Source organism: Aquarana catesbeiana, linkage group LG04, assembly GCF_042186555.1.
Source record: "Aquarana catesbeiana isolate 2022-GZ linkage group LG04, ASM4218655v1, whole genome shotgun sequence".
Taxonomy (NCBI): Eukaryota; Metazoa; Chordata; class Amphibia; order Anura; family Ranidae; genus Aquarana; species Aquarana catesbeiana.
In genome coordinates this window covers 374,056,687-374,081,444 of record NC_133327.1, presented here as the reverse complement: position 1 = coordinate 374,081,444, position 24,758 = coordinate 374,056,687, and the positions used below count along the sequence as shown (strand labels likewise).

The 24,758-nt window shown below is 40.6% G+C and overlaps 1 protein-coding gene across 1 annotated transcript in view; it reads left to right on the top strand.

Moving 5' to 3' along the window:
- LAMA4 (laminin subunit alpha 4) overlaps positions 1 to 24,758 on the top strand; it is a 215,080-nt gene that overhangs the window by 143,961 nt on the left and 46,361 nt on the right. Inside the window, exons 30-37 of the mRNA XM_073627106.1 lie at positions 4,819 to 4,952; positions 5,326 to 5,484; positions 6,501 to 6,654; positions 8,725 to 8,915; positions 10,187 to 10,376; positions 13,296 to 13,451; positions 14,115 to 14,274; positions 18,289 to 18,419. Coding sequence (XP_073483207.1) covers positions 4,819 to 4,952; positions 5,326 to 5,484; positions 6,501 to 6,654; positions 8,725 to 8,915; positions 10,187 to 10,376; positions 13,296 to 13,451; positions 14,115 to 14,274; positions 18,289 to 18,419 — 1,275 coding nt within the window. The remainder of the gene's footprint in view (positions 1 to 4,818; positions 4,953 to 5,325; positions 5,485 to 6,500; positions 6,655 to 8,724; positions 8,916 to 10,186; positions 10,377 to 13,295; positions 13,452 to 14,114; positions 14,275 to 18,288; positions 18,420 to 24,758) is intronic.

The window sequence follows — 24,758 nt, the reverse complement described above, 5'->3', positions numbered from 1 at the left end:
ATCGGTGAGGCCATCATTTGGGGGGACATCCCACCTTAACCTTCCTGGGACAATGTTTTCTTTAAGATATGTTTCAAATGTGCAGATGTCCCACCAGAGGCTCACTTTCTTTTCCATGTTGTGTCCTAGTTTACGCATTAAACTTTCAAGATCTAAATTGCTGTTAGTTTTAGTATTATTGATATTAAATACTTCTTCTAAATTTATTTGTCTTTTTTCCATATACGAGAATACATCCATGATTGCCGCAGGAATGGAGGGTGTATATAGGTGAACAGATATAAGTATGGGTTATTCCCGCGCTATCAGGTATGGAAGCGGCTAAAAATGGAGCAGCTGCATGCACCGATAAAGGTAAACACCTGACCTTATAGGCAAATCTGTAAATGAGTGGTGCTGCGCTAATCCTATATGCATGAACCAATATACCTTGGTTCATATATTAACATTTTAGGGTTTAAAAAGGGTTGTATATATACATTTTATGGTCAACTATTTTTTCTCACCAGTATGTACTATGTCATATTTAATATACCTCTCACTTTTTGAGCCAATAGTGTCTGCTGCTTTTCTCTTCCCTGGCTTTAAAATGACACATACGACCAACACCTATATAATATTCTTTGCCCCTTACATCTGAAATATAGGGTGGTATTCGACCTGACTATTTGTATCGCCAAGTTTTAATTAGTGTGTGACACTTGGTTTAAATTAACTTTTAGCCAGCGACAGTATTTACTCAATATCCCCATCCAGCTCTCCCCCGCGGGGCTCCGATTATCAGAGGCAGTTGTTGCCTCTCTCTGCTGACAGTATGAGACATTATGAGTGGCAGAACAGCGCCCATTGGTCCAATTAGTCAGCTGACACCTCACATAGATGGCTATCCTAAGCGGAAGTAGCGGCGTATAATCTCTAGGAAAATGGCCACCGCATTAACTCCCATTAGACTCCAGGAAAATGGCCGCCTCATACCGGCCAATATTAAACTATTTAAGGACACGTTTCTAGCCTGTATTCATTCCCTGATGAAGTCATGTGTGGTGTGACGTCACGCGTAGGGACGAGACAGGCTGCATACACTACAGAGGCATACGAGCTCGCCGCTCGTCGGACTAAATTTGCTGTTTTATCTATTTTTATGTGAGTACCTATATTTTTCAATTAAAAGAGGTTTTATCTATCAAACGGGATTACACTATTGGCTTTCTTCCTGCCTATTATCTTTTACATCCCCCCCTGTGCCACATCTGAGGGAACTCTATCCTAGGACGTAGGCTGGTGAGGGACGCGCTGGAGCCTATAGGCGGATCCTATAAAAAGCTCTCCTGGTTACATGCTTTTGCTCTATTACCTTAAGGTAAGGGGCCATTACCCACCTGAGTGTCTGCACACGAAGAAGCACTGGAGGTGATACACTTTAGCACTCTAATTGCAACGTGTGCATGCCAGGACGTTGCTGTCACATTTTTTAATTCAACAGACTTTTTTTCTTGTGAAAGTTTTTTCTTATATGATTTTTTTATATGATTTTTTTATATGGTTTTTTATTCTCCAAGATTTGGGACACTCATATATTATTTATTTGAAGAATATTTGCACACTATGCACTTTATGGAAAAAGTAGTTAATCACTACCCCACTGTTTAAATGGCTTTCACGTTGCACCTTATGTTTGCACTATACACATTAATATCCCAAAGTTGTGGATGCACATAGTTTTAATTGGTATGCACTTTATTTAGGATCAATAACAGTTACCGATGTTTTTAGCAACTTTTATTATCACTGCCATTTACATTCCAGTATATGTTTTTCACTTCAGTAATATTTTTGTCACCTTGTATACTGTATCCATATTCATGTCAAGATTACAGTTGCTATCTATATTATAAGCACCACTGTGTTAGCCACTCTATTAGTCCTATCAGTATCATTATTGTACACTTTTTTACACACTACTTAACTTACGCAAGCAACGCTCATCACTAAAGGTATATTGGTTCATGCATATAGGATTAGCGCAGCACCACTCATTTACAGGTTTTCCCGATAGGGATTGGTTCCGTCAGAAATATTTAGAACATGTTCTATTTCTAGGTCCATCAGAATTTTCGAAAAAAACAGTCTGATGAGGCACACACACAATCGGAATAGACGGTGAAAAGCTTCCGTCTGACTTTTTCTGTTGGACATTCCGCTCGTGTGTGTACGCGGCTTAACAGATTTTCTTCCAAGATTTCCCTGTATCTGGCTCCATCTATCTTCCCATCAACTCTGACCAGCTTCCCTGTCCATGCTGAAGAAAAGCATTTTTCACGGTGGGGATGCTTTGTTCAGGGTGATGTGCAGTGTTATGCCGCGTACACACGAGCGGACTTTCCGGCATACTTGGTCCGGCGGACCAGAGTCTGCCGGACAATCCGACCGTGTGTAGGCTCCGGCGGACTTTTTCCCAAAAGCATCTTTTAAATCTTTCCGTCAGACTCAGTTTCTGGCGGAAAATGTCCGCTCGTCTGTGTGCTGGTCCGACGGAAAGCCCACTCGTCTGTATGCTGGTCCAACGGACCAGATACGACGCAAGGGCAGGGTATTGCATTTCGTGCTCACTGCAATAGGAAAAACAAATTTTCCTATTGCGGGAAGCGCAGGGCATACCAGGCCCTTAGGTCTGGTATGGATTTTACAGGGAAGCCCCTACGCTGAAAAAACGGCATGGGTCCCCCCTAAAATCCATACCAGACCCCGATCCGGGCACGCAGCCCGGCCGGTCAGGAAAGGGGGTGGGGACGAGCGAGCGCCCCCCCCCCCCTCCTGAACCTTACCAGGCCGCATGCCCTCAACATGGGGGGTGGGTGCTTTGGGGGAGGGGGCGCCCTGCGGGGCCCCCCCACCCCAAAGCACCTTGTCCCCATGTTGATGAGGACAAGGGCCTCTTCCCGACAACCCTGGCTGTTGGTTGTCGGGGTCTGTGGGCGGGGGGCTTATCGGAATCTGGGAGCCCCCTATAATAAGAGATCAGATCCCGGCCCCCCACCTTAGGTGAATGAGTATGGGGTACATGGTACCCCTACCCATTCACCTAGGGGAAAAGTGTCAATAATAAAACACACTACACAGGTTTTTAAAATAATTTATTAAACAGCTCCGGGGGGTCTTCCTCCAGCTTCTGGGGTCTTCCTCTGGCTTCGGGGGTCTTCTTCCGGCTTCGGGGGTCTTCTTCCGGCTTCGGGGGTCCCTCTGGTTCCTCTTCTCCCAGCGTCCGGTTGGTTCTTCTCCGCTTTCTCCGGCCTCTTCTCCCGGTGTTCCAGTTCTTCGGCCGGCTCCTCCGCTGTCTTCAGGCCGCTCTTTTGCCAGCGGAGGTTCGGACTCTGGGCTTCTTGGCTTCTTGTCTTCTTCCCTCTTCTCTTCTCCAGATGTTGACACAACGCTCTCTCCGGCTGGACTGCTGGTGTGCCGGACCAAGTATGCCAGAAAGTCCGATTGTGTGTACGCGGCATCAGTTTTCCGCCACACATAGCGTTTTGTTTTTAGGCCAAAAAGTTCAATTTTGCTCTCATCTGACCAGAGCAACTTCTTCCACATGTTTGCTGTGTCCCCCACATGGCTTCTAGCAAACTGCAAACGGGACTTCTTATGGCTTTCTTTCAACAATGGCTTTCTTCTTGCTACTCTTCCATAAAGGCCAGATTTGTGGAGTGCAAAACTAATAGTTGTCCCGTGGACAGATTCTCCCACCTGAGCTGTGGATCTCTGCGGCTCCTTCAGAGTTGCCATGGGCCTCTTGGCTGCTTCTCTGATTAATGCTCTCCTTGCCCGGCCTGTCAGTTTAAATGGACGGCCATGTCTTGGTAGGTTTGCAGTTGTGCCATACTCTTTCCATTTCCGGATGATGAATTAAACAGTGCTCTGTGGGATGTTCAAAGCTTGGGATTTTTTTTATAACCTAACCCTGCTTTAAACTTCTCCACAACTTTATCCATGACCTGTCTGGTGTGTTCCTTGGTCTTCATGATGCTGTTTGTTCACTAAGGTTTTCTAACAAACCTCTGAGGGCTTCACAGAGCAGCTGTATTTATACTGAGATTAAATTTCACACAGGTGGACTCTATTTACTAATTAGGTGACTTCTGAAGGCAACTGGTTCTACTAGATTTTAGTTAGGGGTATCAGAGCAAAGGGGGCTGAATACAAATGCACGCCACTCTTTTCAAATATTTATTTGTAAAAAAAAAAATTGAAAACCATTTATCATTTTCCTTCCACTTCACAAGGATGTGCCACTTTGTGTTGGTCTATCACATAAAATCCCAATAAAATACATTTATGTTTTTGGTTGTAACATGACAAAATGTGGAAAATTTCAAGGGGTATGAACACTTTTGCAAGGCACTGTAACTGCCGTTGGAGATTTACCCTTACTTACTTTCTGGAGATTTACCCTTACTTCCTGGCTATTTTCCCAGGAACTTTCTCTAATCGAGGATAGCAGTAAAATCCCACTACGGACTCTAATACTTCCAAATTCTTTCAAATTATTAAAAATAAAACATTTTTGCTGGACATCAACATTAGTCAGAATACAGAAGCTTATTATCTTATTTTTAAATGCAAGGACACATAATCAAGAGATGCTGTAATCCATCTAATACTTCTAAAAAACATGAAAGCAAGTGTGCGTCTGCAGAAGTCATATATGCAAATGAAGTTCAGGCTGTACAAAAGTACAACACCAGTAAATGATCCTGATAACTGCAGCTACCACACCACTGTATATTTTAAGTACTAATACAGTTATGTGTACTTTATATTTTTTAGGCTGATGTGTTTTCCATTTCTATGGATAAAGGTGCTGTAGTCTTAACTGTAAATGACATGAAGGTACAGTCCAAAAATACACAATACAATGATGGGCACAATCACTATATTGTGGCATCAGTTTCACCAAACAGGTAAAATGGTCATTCTTTTCTTTTACTTTCCATAGCAAAACAACACAAGATATTTAAAAAAAAGTTTATTTATTGTATTTTTACATATCCATTTATGTGCTATATTGTAAGTAATTTGAAAATATCATATTTGCTATTTTCTATATTAAAAAGAGATTTGAGTCTGCCTTTTTGCAAAAAGAAAGTGATGGTTATTGCCCAGAAGCCCCTGTAACAATTATTAGATATAAAATGCAGATAATGTGGAATTCAGAAAATAAAACTATTCATCTCAAACTTAGATTTAAATGATCAAGCCATTCAAATAACAAACATATACAATTAAATGTACTTAGTAATATTATAGTACTGTCTTAAATGTATTTTGCTGTAGGTATCATCTGTTGGTAGATGAGGCAGATACTACTTCCCAGCAGAGAGATGAAAAAGACATAAGCCTTCCAACACCAAGAAAGTTCTACTTTGGTGGCTCTCCTAATGGTCCACCACAAGATAACTTTACCGGGTGTATCAGCAATGCTTATTTCTCCAGGTATGTATGGTGTTTTCCGAGTCAATTCCTGCTTTGGAAAAATCTGAATATAACATATTAAGGAAAAGGTCAAGAAATTGCACTTTGATTTTCCATATGGGATTAAGCCCGCTCTTTCCCAACACTATGGGGTATTTTCACACAGCAGAGTCACAAAACTTTCCCTCAAGAACCCTGGATGAAAGCTGTGTCAAACTTGTATAAAACGATTTATAGACAAACCCTGAAATCGCAATGTCACTTTTCTCTTGTCCAAGCTTCTATGGCCAGTAGTGGCTTTGGCACTTGAAAGTTGAATTGGGCAGGGGGTCACTAAGTTAAAAAACTTTTGCAGTTAAAAGCACAGAGGCACAGTAATATAAAGTATTTTAAATGTTTACTTGCTTAATATTTCCTTTCCAGAAATATTTTTATTGACTTGCAAAGTGCCTCTGAATTTACTTGCTAATTTGACTTATTCAGGAAAGGTCCACTCTCTGACACAGCCACCTCCATTCATGCACATCAAAGATCTCTGCTTTTTTGGGGGTTTCTAATTACTGTCTATGCTGACCCAACTCCTCTGCCACTCACCTTCCTACAAAGCCTTTTATGTAGCAGTGAGGGGAAGAGTGAAGGGGCATACTATTAAAACATTTAAGTGAAAGCCCTAAGTTTGCAAGGGCTGCTGACATCACATCCAAGATGGGGCAGCAGTCTCTGGACTTTTGGATCTATAAACAAGAAACAGGGAAATAACATGCAATAAATACAATAAATGTACATATAATCTTATGGGAGGATTGTTGTTGAATAAAATTGTCTGGCAACAGCACTCTGATCTATACTCAGCTAACACCAGAATGCGATTCTTCAATGTTACTTACATAGTTGATTTTTTGTAGATAGGATAACAGTAAATTTGTGTGTCTACTACATTTCATATTGTTGTAGACTAGTTTATATGTATATATGGTGCCTAAGCTGCCTAACTTGCAGTGACTGTAATATGTGTGTACTATGATGTTATTTTGCAGAACTGACAGAGATGTGGAAGTTGAGGACTTTCAGAAATACCAAGAAAAGGTCCAAGTCTCCCTGTATGGATGTCCTGTTGAAACACCACCCATTGCCCTGACCCATAAACATGGTAAAAACGCTTCAAAGGCCAAAGGAAAACAAAAAAAGAGAGTAAGTAAAAACATTTCTCATAAATAGATTTACAATGAGGCACGCAGGAGCAGAGGTCTAACTAGAGTAAAGTATCAATTTTTTTATTAAAATAATACATAAATTCATAAGTTTACATTTATAGGCACATAGCTCAATAATTATAATTTGTATTCAATCATATAATACATTCCAACAAGGACTTCTATGTAAACATATAAGGACATGAATAGAAAATACATAACAATGAATATGTGATACTCAGTGTCACTAAAGAAAAATGGCAAAATTAAAAATACAGAAACATTGGAACGTCCATACATTGCTAATAATGGTATATATATAACGGTAGTTGTAAGCTCTACGCCGTTTCGGGGCCTTATAGCCACTCATCAGGAGCATAACCGTATTATTCACCTACGAGTAGGGAAAATAGCAATATTTAGAATAAGTTTGAAGGACAAGTGGGCAAATGTAAAACATGAAATTCCACATTCTTCCACAAAGACCATGGACTTACAATTGCGTCCGTGCAAAGGCGGCGTAGCCCTGAATGCAAAGCCCGCCCACAATGCCAGGGTCCGAAGCTGAGGGGGCGTATCCAGGCAGCCAACCCAGCACAGAGAAACTCCCCAGATTGGGTCAATGTGTGAATCCAAATTGAAAGGTGACGGGGGTGACCTCAAAGAGAGGGGGGGAAAAAACCTGAAAAGCAAAAACACAAAGTGAATGGGTGAAATCCTTTCACACTATTCTCACCCATTCACTTTGTGTTTTTGCTTTTCAGGCTTTCTCCCCCCTCTCTTTGAGGTCACCCCCGTCACCTTTCAATTTCAATTACAAAATCTTGCAGTACTCATAGTTATAACTATAGCAATAGTAAATATATCAGCATCAGGTAAATCATGAGTCACACATTTACATATAGTACTTTTCAGGGCAGAAATGAAATTGTAAAATTACAATTTGTATGTCATGTTTTCTTTTTTGTTTTCTTTTTTTTTTTTTTTTTTTTTAACAGAAAAGGCTTTTTTGTTTTCTAAAATTGAAAATATGATATGGCAACAACCCAATTATGTACAAGTTGTAGTTATGCTGCCCAGTAGTACTTTGATTGCCATTAATCTAGTATACAAAGGTTTCACATATGGTGGTGATAGGGTTAATTTACTAAAATCAGAAAGGTGGTTCACTTTTCAAGGAATATTGCGCTTTGCATTGGAATTTTACTCAGTGCTTAGTGAATATGATGAATCTCTGCTGACCTCCATCATCTGCAAGCAAAACGCTGATTTTCTTTTATTTTCCTTAGGTATTATTTGCTGGCAACAGCCTATGCTATTTGTCGTTAGTAAATGAACCCCAATATATCCAGGAATTAATATTATTTGATAACTAATGTATAAGAATGCATATATGCCAAACTGGTGAAATCCATTAATTTTCAGCAGTAATAAATGTTAATAAGGCAGATAACCTTTCGGCTAAATCTTGAAGGACCAAAGACTGCTTTTCAGAGACATATTTACCATAATGAGATTTGTGAGCCAGTGTCTAAGGTGAAATCAGAGGGGTCAGTATCTAGCATCAAAATGTTCAAATTGTAATAAATGTATTTTTCTTTGTTTTCCTTCTTCTGGACTCTCAGACTTTTGTGGCCAAATTATTAAAGAGAATTGTAGTTAAAAAGGGGATTGCATTTGATGATAAGAGGAGTCATAGGGTTCTTTATACCTCAGGAAACATTAACCCATCTATCTTTTTTTAATTTGATAGTCTGTACAGTTAAATAAAAGTAGCTCTGCATAAACAGCAGACCAATTACTGCCTCTGATAGCACACTAGCATTATTGCACAAAATAGTCATCATTTGAGTGAAATCTGGTAACCTTTATTTGAATTGCATTCTTCACTCAGACCAGCTATACATAATATATCCTGAATTTCAGGTTCTGATTATCCCTGCTGACTCCTATATTACCTTCAGATAATAGCAATGTACTCAGTGCAGTTTAGCAGATTGATGTTTAATGAAAACACAAAACCATTCTGTTGTTCACCTTTTGTCTTCTTTTTCCAATGTTTTTACAGCTTGGTAAACATAAAACACAATCCTCACACAGTGTAACTGAGACTAAAGGTATAGAAACAGAAGACACAGAAGTTGTTTCCCAGTGCGCACTGCCCGGTAGACCAAGATCGGTCAGGAATGCCTATCTCTTTGGAGGAACTGCTAACAGTCGCCAGGAGTTTAAGCACATTCCTAAACAATTTAATCAAAAGTAAGCTACGTGTCCTTGCCGTATGTAAAAAAAAATCTGCTGATAATCAACACATCTTGAGTACACAAATAATGAAATAGGCTTACAGTACAATTACTTTATAAAATTGTGAATTCTTTGTCATCATTTACAGTTTCCAGATCTCTTTAGCCACCTCCCTCCTCTCTGATCTGAGCCAACGCAAGTTGAGGCTTACATGTACTATATATTGTAGAAACTGAATGATCACCGAAATAAGGTAGTTTACAGAAATGGCACCACATGTGAGATGGGGTACACACTTTTTCAAGCAGGAAGGTAATGTCCCTCAACAAGGCACTTTTTCAACAGCAATATAATGAGTTTACAGGCCACAGAATGCCTGAGGAGCACTTCCCTTGGAGGAGGTATCCAGATTACAGGGTTACCCTGAGATCCCCAAAGTCCTTGCCTTTTGCCCAGCTGATGGTGAAAGATGAAGAAGGTGACAGAAGAGATATCCTGTAGGGGAAAACCTACTCTTTCCTTCCTTGTCAGGTACTACTCTGTAATACTTCTCCTAATATCTCCCTTAAATAGCACTTGCTATTTAAGTACTTCTGTGTCAAGATGGCCGCCCCAAATCTCATGGGATATTTGCATCCAATGGGAGATACTGGCAACCCCAAGATGGCTGCCTGGAGCGCTTATTAGCCCTTAATAGTTTCTTGCCAGCATGAAGAAGCGGCACAGTGCCACCTTGAGGTTGGTAGACAAACTACAGCCCAACACTGTAAAAGTAAACAAATGACGGAAGTAAACAAATGATGGAAGAACACCTTTTCGGGCTCTTTCACACCATATGTGCATGAAAACTGATGGGAAAACCGCACAGTTTACATGTACGTTGACGTAAGTTTTCATGCACGTCAGTTTTGTGCCCTATTCACACCAATGTTAATATCGTGTCAGTTTGCTGCTCGTGCAGAAAACTGCATACACGTTGCAGATTCCTGCGAAGAAAAAATCTGCGCGGTGTGGTGTGAACAGGGCACATAGAGAACAATTGTTTTTTCTGTGCCCTTGCAAAATGCGTGCAGAAAAACTGACGTCTCTGCACCATGGTGTGAACGAGGCCTTAAACTAGTATGTGCCATTTTGATATAAATTCTTTTTGACATGGCTAATTTACAATATGTGCTATTGCCATGGAAGCTACTTCCTTCTGCATTTCAGCTGGTAACAAAAATGACTGATGCCAATATTATGTTTACAGAATCAGACACACCATTCCCCTTTTTATATTTTGGCAGGTCTGAATTGACTTTCCGCTTAAAAACACAATCATCCCATGGAATGATCTTCTATATATCAGATGAGGAAGAAGATAACTTTGTAACGCTTTTCCTATCTGATGGACGTCTACACTTCATATTCAATGTTGGACCTGAAAAACTGACAATTAAAAGCCAGGAAAAATATAATGATGGATTGTGGCACACTGTAAGTAGCCAATAAATAACTAATATATTGCAGCTTACCAGTCCTTAAATGTGGTGACTGCATACGTTTTCTTTTTTTGGGCTACAAACATATTCAGAAAGTACACATAATGACTGTTGATCTTGTCAAAAATGCTGCATGATTGTCAATGTTTGTGAACAGAAGTGAAAGCTTAAACAATGTTATCTTTCTTCCGAAAATGACTAATCCACCCCACCCCCCATGTCTTGAAGATGAACAAAGGCACACATGTTTGAAATCCATCCTAGGTGGAAACCATGGCTCCCTCCATAGTTGCAATGGAGAAGTGGCATAGCCACTCGTGATCAAGAAGGGTGTTATGCCGTGTACACACGAGCGGAATGTCCGACAGAAAAAGTCCAATGGGAGGTTTTCATCGTATATTTCGATCATGTGTATGCCCCATCTGACTTTTTACATCGAAAATTCTGATGGACCTAGAAAGAGAACATGTTCTAAATTTTTTGACGGAACCAATTCCTATCGGGAAAACCGATCTTCTGTATGCTGTTCCGACGTACCAAAAACGATGCATGCTCTGAAGCAAGAACGAGACGGAAGCTATTGGCTACTGGCTATCGAACTTCCGTTTTCTAGCCCCTGGACAGTCGGAATTTGGTGTGACCATATATATGCAAGACAGCTTGAGCGGAATTCCGTCGGAACTCGGTCAGAAAAACCTTCAGAGTTTATTCCGACGGGAAAACCGGTTGTGTGTACATGGCATTAGTCACAGGATTACCAGGTGAAAAAAAATGAAAAAAGCCTTAAAAATGTAATGCAGTCACCTCACCTAAGAATTCGTAAACTGCAATATATTATATTTTTGTTTTTGGGGTAGATACACTTTAACTTACAGCAAACTAATACAGTAAACCAATCTAGTTTAATAATATAAAAGTAACATTTCACTCCAAATGCTAACCTAAAAAAATGCTGCAGTAACAATCAGCAATGAAATTCACTAACAAAGGTCATGTAATTTATGTTATTCAATTGAGACATTTTTTTAAATGTTAAAAACTGTTTTAATTACTTAACACTAGATTAACAGGAATTAATATACTGTTTTGAAAAAAGTCTTGGAGTTTCATTGTGCTATCATAATTCAGGGTATCTTAAAAAGATAGTTAGTGTTGGGCTATCCAAAGACATACAACATTAAGGCTATGAAAAGCTTGCACAGTGGGCCTGATTTTATAAAATGTGAAGTGTAGTAAATTAAAGATCCAGCTTAATTTTTTTTTAATTATGTGGCCTAAAAAGTTAAAATAAACAATGCAGCTCTCGAGGTTGAATTATGCAACTTCCTTTGAGCCCAGGTTGTCAAGGACGTGACCCTAGGGTACAACATAAAGCCTCTCTGGACTCAAAGGAGAAACATGTAGGAAACATTATCACTTGAGAGGAGGATGTCATGGAGGAAAGGGACCTGGGTTGTCAGGTGATGGAATTGGAGAGGAAAAAAAGTATGTATGCAATAAAAAAAAAAAAAAAAAAAAGATGGGGGGTGGGGGTGCTTCAAGGTGGGGGAGAGTGATATGGGGACCTAACCTTGAGTTGGGCTTTAAAACAACTCAAGGCTGGAGATTTGAAGAGAGCGCAGGTGAGGTTAATTTCACTTTACATCACTCTTTAGTAAGCTGGGCCAATGAAAGCAATCACCACCTGGAAATTTGGGCAAAACCTCTACCTTTTTGTTAAATTTTAATTAAAGTGTTACTAAACCCACAACAGTAAAATCAGTCCATATATGCAGTAAAGCATGCTTGTTATACTCACTGTGGAACCTAAGGGGTTAACACTCCGCATTTTGTAAAAAGGCTGTTTGATCCTGTCTTCTGTGATCCTCCCCTTCTTTTACTGTCCCCAATCTATCTGCAGTACAGAACCCAGGGGGCACTCTGCACATACTCAGTTTGATGTGTATTGTTTGAGAGGTTTTTCTTTTTTTTTGGGAGGGTGAATGTGATCAGCACAGGGCCAATCAGCACTGTCCAGACAGAGGGTCAGGAGTCATGCAGCCTCATAGGACAGTCAGAGGAGAAAACTCCTCCTACAAGCTTTAACCAGTGCCTGGCCCCTGCCCCCTTTCTCTCCTCATTGGCTCACCGACTTTGACAGCAACGGGAGCCAAGGCCGCGATGCTGCTGTCTCAGCCAATGTGGAGTGGAGTCCCGGAGAGCCAAGTCTCTCGTGCAACATCGCTGGATCGAGAGGGAGCTCAGGTAAGTATTAGAGGGGCTGCTGCACACAGAAGGCTTTTTATTTTAATGCATAGAATTAACTTCTGCCTTTAAAACCACTTTAAGCCTCATTGTTATGTTAATATGCTCTTGGCTGGGATTTCTAAATATCTTTAATCTGTTCTCTCCTCACGTTAAATGCTAAAGGGAAATAGACCTCTTTACAACCTGAAGAGATGCTTTACATCGCATTAGCTAGTATGCAGCTGAAGGGGAGAGTGGTCTAGCAGAGGCTTCAGCTATTAAACCATGCAAACAGTAATTTTTCAGAAAATAAGCTGGAATTGGCCTAGTATACATGCAAACAGCTGCCAAAAATTGCATCTGGTAGTAAATGTATAATAATTATATGTCATATTTCTTAGTTGCCTGAAAAAAAAAAGTTTACTTTTTGATCCTGAATATCATGAAGAGAAAAGATATGCAAAACATTCTACATGTTTAAATGTCATAACTTTTAGGTGTTGCAGACACTTTTTCTGTTCGAAAATCAGAGAATAAACACTATTTTTCACTGAATGCTTTATCATACAAGAAAGTTGTGTGCTTTGTTTGTAACACAATGTCATGCAGAATTAGCCAACTCTTTCTTTTGTGTTAAAAAAGGAACTTGCTCACAAGTATTTTCTTGTCTAATATTTTTGTCGCTTAGGTAATATGTGTCCGTGATGCGAACAGAGGTAAAATAATAATTGACGGCTTACGGGTGTATGAAGACAGTCTTCCTACCACTGACAGTGTATGGAGAGTGGAGGCACCACTTTACTTAGGAGGTGTAGCCCCAGAGAGAGCTATGAAAAATGTTGAGGTAACAACCCTTTTGCAAAAATGGGAAGAATAATAGTTCTGATTTTGAATGATTTACTTGTGTACATCTATAAACTATGAGTAGCCAATTACCACACAATAGGAATGATTGGGCATTTTCACCAAATTTTATTTTACATCAAAACTACCAATTTCACTTTTGCTGAAATCATTTTGAAATTGCCTTCAGATTACTCCATGCAGGCTGCTTAGGCAAAAAAAATCACACGGCATTGTTATGTCAGTGCCAACATGGTTATTAGTGGCTTTGTTGACATACAAAGCAAAAGCTATCCCTAACCCTAATGTTAACGCTATTCCTAATCTCACTTTAACCCTATAAGTTTACAGACTTATAATATAGAGGTCTGTTCTCCAAACAAGTAGAGAACAATAGGAAGAGAACATGGAATAAATAAGGGGACAAACAGGCTCAAGAGAGATCCTTCAGAGTGTAGTGGTATTTGTGCAGCAAAAGTCAAGAATTTTAACAACATAAATAAAACTGTGTATGTGTATTCACATATGTAGGCTTTCTACCTACCCAGCCTGGGGTCAAGCAACCTGGTAAACTCTTGTGGAAAAAATGTAGACTATGAAGAGGTTGCACTCAATGCTTGTTATATAAAAGTTTAAGTAATGTTGCATATTTCCTATTTCATAGATCAACTCAGTCTACAGCTTTCATGGCTGTCTTGGAGACCTGAAGCTCAATAGTCGCTCTGTAAATTCTCCATCTCAAACATTCAGTGTGACACCTTGTTTTGAAGGTCCCACAGAATCCGGAACTTATATTTCATCAGAAGGAGGTTATGTGATTCTAGGTAATGACCTAATGAATGAAAACGTTGTGCACATTAGCACAGCCTTGTCATGGCTGTCTACATAAAAGTATTTCCTTGATACAGATATGTCAATATAGAATGGCAATTATGTGATTCTTCCAAAGCCAGTGGAGCTTGAAGGCTAGTCTAGAATGCAGTAAATGGCAGATTTCCATATAAAGATACCATTTTAAAATGTAAAACATGAAGAAAAACAAGGATAGCAGTCAAGTATAACTTTTTCATATTCACATCTGGTACTGTTATTTTAGAAAAATACAACACATGCATTAGTAACACTGTTAAATCGGGATAAATAGAAATCACAACAAAGCTATGTCTGTAAAATTGTCACATGTACACTGAAAACAGCATAAAAAAGGACAATGCTCTCAGAAATTACTAAAACAGAGCAACATGTTTCATAGTTTGGCTATTAATACAGTACACAGCATTTACATTAGTGCTCTTTTTATTATAAGATGACACATGCACAAAAATATTTAAAAAGTTAAAAAACTTTAAATGAATGTATTATTATTTCTGCATATGACAATTACAGTATTCAACCGATAAACATGCTACCTTCTGCAGGTGCTATCTGCAGGCTGCAAGGTAATTTTTACAATGAAACCTCTGGCCTGCATATGACTACTATGCCATAGTTGACATAATGATCACATAATCAGGAACAACGCAGATTTGTTAGCACACATTAGTTGGGACTGGAGCTGTGACTGACAGCTGGAACTGAGAGCCATCAATCTAGCAATATGTAGACCTGGTGGATCTTAAAGAGAAGGCATTTGTTAACATAAACCTAGTAAAAGGTTTTTGCACTAGGGAACTTTAATTTGCAGATTGCAGACAGGAAGAGGTTTATTATTTGTTTGCCATCTTTGTCCAATTGGAGAGATTTCCTTTCACTTCCTATTGCATAGCCAAAACAGGAAGTGAGAAGAAATCCCTCCAAAAGTGAGGGAATCCTGGGGTGTCACCAGGGTGTCACCAGAACTAGTGTCATCATTGGAAGATTATCCTTCTATTCCTGTTCTGATGTCAACCCAAAGTTGGGAATTTTCTTTTACTTTCACTTAAAATTATAAAAGTAAACAGGACAAGTAGAGAGGGTGAATCTCCCTAATGGGGCACAGACAGCAAAAAAAAACTGACAAGTGTTCTAATCTCTCTTCACTCGACTCATAATACTCTAATAGTAAAATTATGCATTACATGAGCTTGAGTATAGCTACAAGACTGGTAACTCTATCAAAGCACCCAGCCATGGATGCAGATGCCAAATATTCACTTATCAAACGTAATCCTCACACGCGAAAAAGGTTTTTTCATCAATTCAAACTTGTTTTTAAATGTCATCTAAATTCTATAAAGAGTATTTACACTCAAAACTTACATGGCATTTTCTTTGATCTTGCTTGATTACAGCATTAAATAAGGCCAAGCAATGAGTAACACACTCCTCCATGCTGTCCTGTTGGAATAAACAGAGAACTCAGTACCTAATGACCAACAAAAAACTTAAATTTTGGTCTTGAGTAGGTGATGGAGTAGGTTGCTCCAGATATATAATATGCTTTTGGATGTAGTTAGTCCAAACTAACATATGAGTATTTTTTTTTTTTTGTTTATAGCAAACATGAGATCAAGTAAACACTAGAAGTCAGCACATGTGTAGAAAAGTAGGTGCTCTTAGCTTTCAGGGTATACTCCCTGTTTTATTGACTAACTCTCCAACATTCCAAATGAGCCCCTCCTATCTGCCTATGAATATACAGACATCTTGAAAGTCAAGACTTTCCCCCTTACCCACCTGCATCCCACAATGAAATGCTACTACCTAGCATATCCAATTGCAAAGCCTAATCAGGAGGTGGCTGGGAATTGTGCCTATAGTTTAACCTGAAAAGGTGATACTTGAATTTACAGTATAAGCAGCTACAGGGGCTCTCTGGAGAGCTGGATAGCAATTGGACGTTCTGTACTAATAGCTTATGGTGCCCTCTCAATGCATGTGTTATGCCGCATACACACGATCGGAAATTCTGCCAGCAAAACTCTGATGAGAGCTTTTTTGTCGGAAAATGCGACCGTGTGTGTGCTCCATTGGTCTTTTGCTGGCAGAATTCCAGCCAGCAAAATATTGGGAGCATGTTCTCTATTTTTTGGTCGGGAAAAGTTCCTATGCGAAAATGCGATTGTCTGTACAAATTCCGACACGCAAAATTCCTGCGCATGCTCAGAAACAATTCGACGCATGCTCGGAAGCATTGAACTTGATCTTTTCGGCCCGTCGTAGTGTTGTACATCACCGCGTTCTTGATGGGCGAAAGTTCAGAGAACTTTTGTGTGACCGTGTGTATGCAAGGCAAGTTTCAGCGGAATTCCGTCGGAAAAACCATCCAAGTTTTTTCCGACGGAAAATCCGCTCGTGTGTACGGGGTATAAGTTTCAAAGTGTTTTGAATAAGCATAGATTCACTTTGAATGACTCTAATTAAAATGCATTCTGTTACATTGTAAAGTAATGAAGGTTATACACTGTAGTTTTAAGGCATTGATGAGGGCATTCGGAAATCTATTTGCCAAAACAGCATCCCTATTGCCCACTGCAAACAACCAGTCTTTCCAATCATTTTCTAACAAATGCCAAAGCCCAAATTAACCTTTAGTTTAATGTAGCTAAACACATATACAGGTGCATCAAAACAAAAGGTGTGCAAAGTTCCATTACTTTAAAAATTAGCCACAGTCTGAGTAGAAATTCCTATGTCCTGTCAGCATGTACAGATGTCTTAAGCCTAGTACACACTAGTAGTCTTTTTTCATTCAACCCAGCGGGCTGAACAGAACAAAAAAAATAAGAGCTCAGGAGGAGCTGCTGTACTAACAATCCAATGTTAGTACAGTGATCTCCCTTGCTGTACTATTGTGTTCTGACAGGGGGGTGCTGCCCCCCCCCCCCCACCAGAGCACACTGGTCAGGGCTCTCAGCCATTGGCTTAGGGTGTTGATCGGGTACCGATCAGCAGGCCTTTTCTGGTTATGCCACTTTGACAGAAGCCGACGAAACGGCCTGCTTCAGTCAGACCGGCTGCTGTGCACAGGGGTTTCTATTGGACCAGCTGAAGCCACCCGATATTCGGCCCGTGTGTACGGCCCTTTAATCACCCCCTGTTGAGTAAGAGCCAAAACTCTACAATCAGCAAGAAGTATAAGCTTTGCTGAATGCGGAGCTATAAGCCTGACTCACTAGGGGTATGTCGAACCTGTGGAAAGATCACTGCTTCCACACAGAGAGAAAGGGTCCCACTCTGCAGCTGCTGGAAAGGGACAGGCTTTTATATTAGGACTATGGCTGTCTTATGCCCCGTACACACGGTCGGACATTGATCGGACATTCCGACAACAAAATCCATGGATTTTTTCCGACGGATGTTGGCTCAAACTTGTCTTGCATACACACGGTCACACAAAGTTGTCGGAAAATCCGATTGTTCTGAACGCGGTGACGTAAAACACGTACGTCGGGACTATAAACGAGGCAGTAGCCAATAGCTTTCGTCTCTTAATTTATTCTGAGCATGCGTGGCACTTTGTGCGTCAGATTTGTATACACACGATCGGAATTTCCGACAACGGATTTTGTTGTGGGAAGATTTTATAGCAAGCTCTCAAACTTTGTGTCGGAAATTCCGATGGAAAATGTGTGATGGAGCCCACACACGGTCGGAATTTCCGACAACAAGGTCCTATCACACATTTTCCATCGGAAAATCCAACTGTGTGTACGGGGCATAAGACATTTACACACATTTTGTTTTTATGCACCTTTAATATACTTGAATGTAGTTGATTTAAACTGAAGGTTAATTTGGGTTTTAAGGAAACATTTAAAAAGTTGACTAGCTATGTGCAGCTGAAACATCCTCATACATGAGTTAGTGTGAATTGTCCAACGAAACAGCAGTTTTTACAGATATTTTTTGTGTTTTAGCGGAATCCTTCCATTCTGGAGTAAAATTCGAATTAGTCATTGAAGTACGTCCCAGGAGCAACTCTGGAATTTTGCTTCATGTTCAGAATGTTAATGGCGAATACCTAAATATGCACATGAAGGAAGGACAGGTAAACAAAATATTTTATATTGTGTTGTAATCCACTCATAGTCATCCTTACGGATGCCACCTAGGATGATACTAGAGTTAACAGGTATGCCACATAATTTACAAAGGGAGTAAATTATCATTAATAGGTACCATCATCCTAAATATGAATAAGACCAAGAAGTGAAGGTGAAAGAGGAACCATAGCAGGGACCTCTCCAATAGGGTCCTGCCTCTTTCAGGGAAAAAAAGGGACTGTTGCGGTACCATAAGGAAGAGACCTTGTTTAAAAATACATAGTTTTATTTCAAAGATAATAATAATAAAAAGTTCTATGAAGGACATATATTGTACATATTCATAATTTGAACATACACAAACAATAATGATTGTTTACAGCATTGTTGATACTCAATTGGTGTATTTAATGCCCACACAGATACATGGACAAAGGTTATATAATGTGATACTTGCAGACGTGACCTCTACAGTTTCGCGGTCACAGCCGCTTCTTCAGGAGGCGTCTGATAGTATATAATCTATGAGGAAACACAGTACAGTATCAACATGACAAGCAAAAATACATAAACAATTTTCTAGGGATACATAGTTGATATTGGAGAACATACTTTAAATTTTGAAATTGCACTCACCAAATTATAACCTTGAAGGTTCTCTGGAGCGATACTGTGAGACGCCCTCAAGAGGCGTTCTCCCGGGGGCGGGCCAGGGAGGCAGATGGGGTAATACTATTGTAAAAAATCAATAGGGTAAAGTTTTTTATATATACAGTGTGTTCTATTTGGAAAATCACCCAGGAGTGCCGAAATTAAAAACCAAGAAGTATGGTGAGAAAAAGAAGAGAAAGGGGGAGGAGGAGAGGAAGGGGGGAGAAAGGAAGAAAAAGGGAAGAAGGGAAAAGAAGGAGGGAAAGAAGGAGCCTGGGTAGGAAAAAAGGGGTGGGATAGAATGAGGGAGGGGGGGGGGAGGGGAGAAAAACAGAGAGGAAGGGGGGGGAAGGAGGGGGGGGAAAGGGGGAAAGGGAGTAGTGAAGGAAAGGAGGGGGGGAAAAGAAAAAAGAAGAAGGAGGGAGTGGAGTGAGGCAGATGTCCCAATGTACCTAATAAGGGAGATAAGAAGCACACAAAGCTGACAAAAGGAAAATTTGTGATGGCAAAGAAATTTTACCTATCGTAGCTGTAATAAAAGCCTAGACTCAAAAGCTGCTCATACCCAGAATGACGTGACTAGTGTAGTCAGTGGCCAAAGCGCCACATTGCACTGTCACAGGGAGTCACTGTAAAAAATATAGATCAGTAGAGAAGGTATTACAGAGTGATTTAAGAAGTAAATGCAAATCATGAAGTATTCCATGCCGAGAAGGAGGGGGAGGTACCATATAAGAGTAATGGACATCCCCGTCCGGCATGGGGAACACTGCATAAGTACTTACAGGGGCTCCAGATAGCGTCAGTCAAATGCTGGGTGTCCGCCTGAGACGGTGGGCAGCTGAGTCAGGGCATCTTAAATGCCTCCAACCCGGAAGTTCAGCGGCAGGAACAGCCGCCGCGATTGCTTCCGGGTCCGGTCCTCCACTGTGCGCATGCGCGGGAAGGTCACCCGGCGCAGGCGCACAGCTCAACAGTGATCAGTGCCTAAGCATCGATCCTAACGAGGCGGCAGCTGGGCTCTGCATAGCCCCGCCCGCCGCCGGAGGAGCGCAAGCCCGCCACGGGGAGAGAATTAACTCCTCACATCCCTCCAGAGCAAAAATGGCCAGTGCAATTTTGATAATGATTACAGTGCAAATAGTATTACTCAAAACGTAAACTGAGAGGGGAAAAACGATGCCTAGTCACCAGTAGTGGGGACACCAAGGATCCCACAATTACGGGGATATGCATCATCACCCATCCCAGGACATGTACAAAAAGATATAATCCAAATATACATAACTTTAATTAATAAAGTAAGCAATCTACTGGAGAATTGGAATCAGCCACAAAAAAGGAACATTAAAGACTGAATATTTTTAATACAGTGGAATCCACTATATACAAAAAGAGTCCACTAGTATACAGTCATAGGAAGAAAAGGCCTGAAGTCTGATAGAACAAAGCCCAACAGTTTATATGTGTGATTTTATTTGTGTTTTTATGATATTTTTTGGTTTTTTATGGTTTTTTATATATGTGATTTACTCACGGCGGAGACTGGGGGAGGGCCCATAAACTAGTTATTCAAGAAAATATTTGTATGAATGTGCCTCATTTATACCAGGAGGAACACAAGCATTTAGTCGCTCAATCCATAGGGATTCACGTTTTAAAATCTCGCGGTCCCAATTTCCCCCGCGAGGGTCTTCAGGGACAACGTCTAACACAATAAACCGAATATAATCAAGATTGAAGCGATGGTGAATGCCTATGTGGCGGCCTACAGTGGTAAGTTTACCATTTGTGGAGGCATATAAGTGGTCCCCCAGTCTCTGCCGTAACTCTCTGATTGTTTTCCCCACATAAAAGGCACTGCAGGCACATATCATGAGGTAAATTACCCCGCGTGTGCCGCAATGGGCTGAATGTTTGGGGAAAAACATTTCACCATTGGGAAGTAAAAAATGTTGTCCTTCTTGAATCCAGGGGCAGTGTGGGCAATTGCCACACTTGAAAGTGCCCCTGGGTTCCGACGGACCAGAAGAAGGGATCCTATAATGACTGTGTGTTAATCTATCCTTCAAAGAGGTGGCCCTTCTAAAAACCAAATCGGGGGTTGGTTTGATGTATTTTTTGAGGGTGTGGTGATCGGTCAAGATATGCCAATGATTGGACAGTATTTTTCGTAATTGCTGGTGATGTGAAGAGAATTTAGTAATGATCTTAGTCATATAAGGTTGTTTAGGGCGTGGAGGGCCATATAATAGTGTTTGTCGGTCTAGAGCTAAGGCCTTGTTAAAAGCTTTTCTTAGCACGGTACGTTTATAGCCTCTAGCCAATAGTCGTGTACGAAGAGCGTTGGCTTGTTTATGGAAATCCCCGTCCTCTGTGCAGTTCCTTCTCAGTCTTAGATACTGAGCGAAAGGAATACTGCGGACCAGAGGACGGGGATGAAGACTGGAGGCGTGCAACAAAGTGTTGCCCGCAGTGGGTTTACGATAAAGGTCCGTGGTTAAGTGACCAGTGGAATCCTTGATAATCTGTACATCCAAAAACGGGATGCTTTGTCTATCATAAGAGAAAGTAAAGTGAAGATTGAAAGAATTAATGTTTAGCTCTGCAATGAAGGTCTGTAACAATTGCTCTGTGCCTGTCCAGATGACCAAGAGGTCATCAATGAACTTGAACCATCCTAGAACATGGTCCAGGAATGGTTCCATACGGTCATTACTGAAGACAGCTCGCTCCCAACCGCCAAGGTATAAGTTCGCGTATGAGGGGGCACAAGACGTGCCCATTGCAACGCCTTGAATTTGAAGGTACATTTGGTCCATAAATAAGAAGTAATTTTTAGTCAAAATAAACTCTAAAAGTTTTAAGATGAAATTATTAGTAGGCCAGGTATGGTGGTCCTGTTCCATCAAGAAGGAGCCAACCATCCGGACGCCCTGCTCGTGGGGGATGCTCGAGTATAGAGCCTCGACATCAATGGCCACGAGGAGGGCGTCCGGAGGGATTTGGACCCCCTCGATGTGTTTCAACAGGTCAGTTGTATCCCTGACGTAAGAGGGTAGTCTCATAACATGGGGTAGGAGAAAGGTGTCCACCAATTTGCTGGCATTTTCCGTTAGTGAACCTTTGCCAGAGACAACAGGTCGACCTGGAGGTGCAGAGAGATTTTTATGAGTTTTCGGCAGAGCATAAAACGTAGGAGTACGTGGGTATTGTACATTGATGAATTTATAGGTGTCATCATCGATGAGGCCCTCAAGGAAGGCCCCACCGATGAGTCCCCTAAATTCATCAATGGTTTGTTGAATGAAATGGTTTTCAATGGGTAGATACCATTTAGCGTTAGAAAGAATTTTGAGACACATGGTCTGGTATTGATGATGGGTCATCAGCACCAGGTTTCCACCTTTATCAGATTGCTTGATGACCAAATCGGTGTTTTTTTGCAGTCTAATGACTGCTCGAGATTGTTGTGGAGTCAAATTTGAAGGTAATGTTTGCCATCGTTCTCTTTTAAGGGAGAGGATGCATTCGTGCAAAAAAGCCCAGATGGAGGGGCAAGTCAGTAAATCAGGGAAAGCTTTGGACTTCATTTTTAGAGAGGTTTTGGGGATAAGATGTTGAGATTGGGAGGTACTAACCATTTGGGATGTAGAGGGAGAGTCGGATTTGCCAACTGGGGTATCCGATTCGACCTTACCCTCATCGAAAAGTAACATGAGATCCCTTAATGCTCTGGACTCCGCTATCGTGAAGTTCTTGGTCCTTTCTGCTAATTCCTTCTCCAGGTTAACCCGTTTACAGTCAGGATCAAACATGAAATTAAAAGTTAATTTACGGGCAAATAAATAAAGATCTTTAATTGTCTCATAGATATCGATTGGCTCCGAAGGACAGAAGCCCAGGCCTAAATGGAGGACCTGTTCCTCCTCCGGAGTCAGCCAGTAAGGTGTGAGATTAATGATATTAAGGGAGTGCGAATCATTGACGTTAGTGGAGGTAATTACTCGTGAGACGTGCTTGGGATTGGGGCCTTCTGCACAAACGTGTCCAAATTCCCTTGTTTGGAGGGCTCCGGGCCTGGTTGTGCTAAAAAACCTGGCTGTGATAAGAGTGTTTGGATGTTCGGTTGTAAAAGTTTCGGGATAATATTGTGTAGAGTGGGGTGGAGAGAGCCTGTGGAAGGGGTCTGTCCACCTGGCTTTGGTGTTTGTGGTGTTTTTAGTGCTTTACCATATTGTTTTCCTTTTTTAGGGTGTTTAGTAGTGGAATTATTGCCAGTGAGGGACCTTTTTCGAGGAACACCTGGTGTTCGTGATAGGGTGGGGCGGGTAGTGATCTGTGAGGATACAGAGGATATCGATGAGTCAGATTCCGTATAGTCTGTTGCCGTCGGGACAGGGAATTGCCGATTTTGACGCTTGTGTTTGTGAGGGAATGATTTCCCGGACCACTTGTATGCAAAGCCCTCTGAAAATGCCAATTTATCCTGGGAAAATTTTCTTTGTTTTTTGATGATGATATCTTTATTAAGATCTTCAATTTTGTCTCGTATTTCCTTCCATTTATTTAGGAAGGAACTTGACTCTTGGATTTTAGGAAACTGATTGAGTAGTCTATCAATTTCAGCATCAAGAGACATCATGTCAGAACGATACTGAGTAGTCAGCTTTGACATGAGTTCGATACTACAAGCGGTTAACGTATTTTCCCAGGATTTTTTGAAATCTGCGGAGGGGTCTTTAATTGTGGGGAATAGTTGGACGCGGAGTCCGAGGGGACAAACTTTTTCAGTAATATATAATTCAAAATACTGGATGTGCCAGTGTAGGTGGGATTTTTTCTTAAGGAGATTAAATAGCCTGTCTAGGAACGTTTTGGTTTTGTCTTCTAATTGTTGATTAGCTAAACATCCTGCCTGTATGGTGGACATGAAATCCCCCCAGGCAGTACCCAAAACATCCATAACTAAAAATGTACACAGCACAACGGGAGAAAGACCTCGACCGTAAACAAGAAGGACTCAAACAGAAGAAATTAATTAAATAGGTGGCTGTTACAAAACCAGAAGTGGCCACAATTTAAGAACATATATAAACTCAGTTTAATAAGTGGCAAAAAGGGGGGCAAACAGGGGAAGAAAAAAAGGGGGGAAAAAATGGATCCGAAGATCCGGGTGTGTTATCCACCCAATATATTAGAGTTAACAGGTATGCCACATAATTTACAAAGGGAGTAAATTATCATTAATAGGTACCATCATCCTAAATATGAATAAGACCAAGAAGTGAAGGTGAAAGAGGAACCATAGCAGGGACCTCTCCAATAGGGTCCTGCCTCTTTCAGGGAAAAAAAGGGACTGTTGCGGTACCATAAGGAAGAGACCTTGTTTAAAAATACATAGTTTTATTTCAAAGATAATAATAATAAAAAGTCCTATGAAGGACATATATTGTACATATTCATAATTTGAACATACACAAACAATAATGATTGTTTACAGCATTGTTGATACTCAATTGGTGTATTTAATGCCCACACCGATACATGGACAAAGGTTATATAATGTGATACTTGCAGACGTGACCTCTACAGTTTCGCGGTCACAGCCGCTTCTTCAGGAGGCGTCTGATAGTATATAATCTATGAGGAAACACAGTACAGTATCAACATGACAAGCAAAAATACATAAA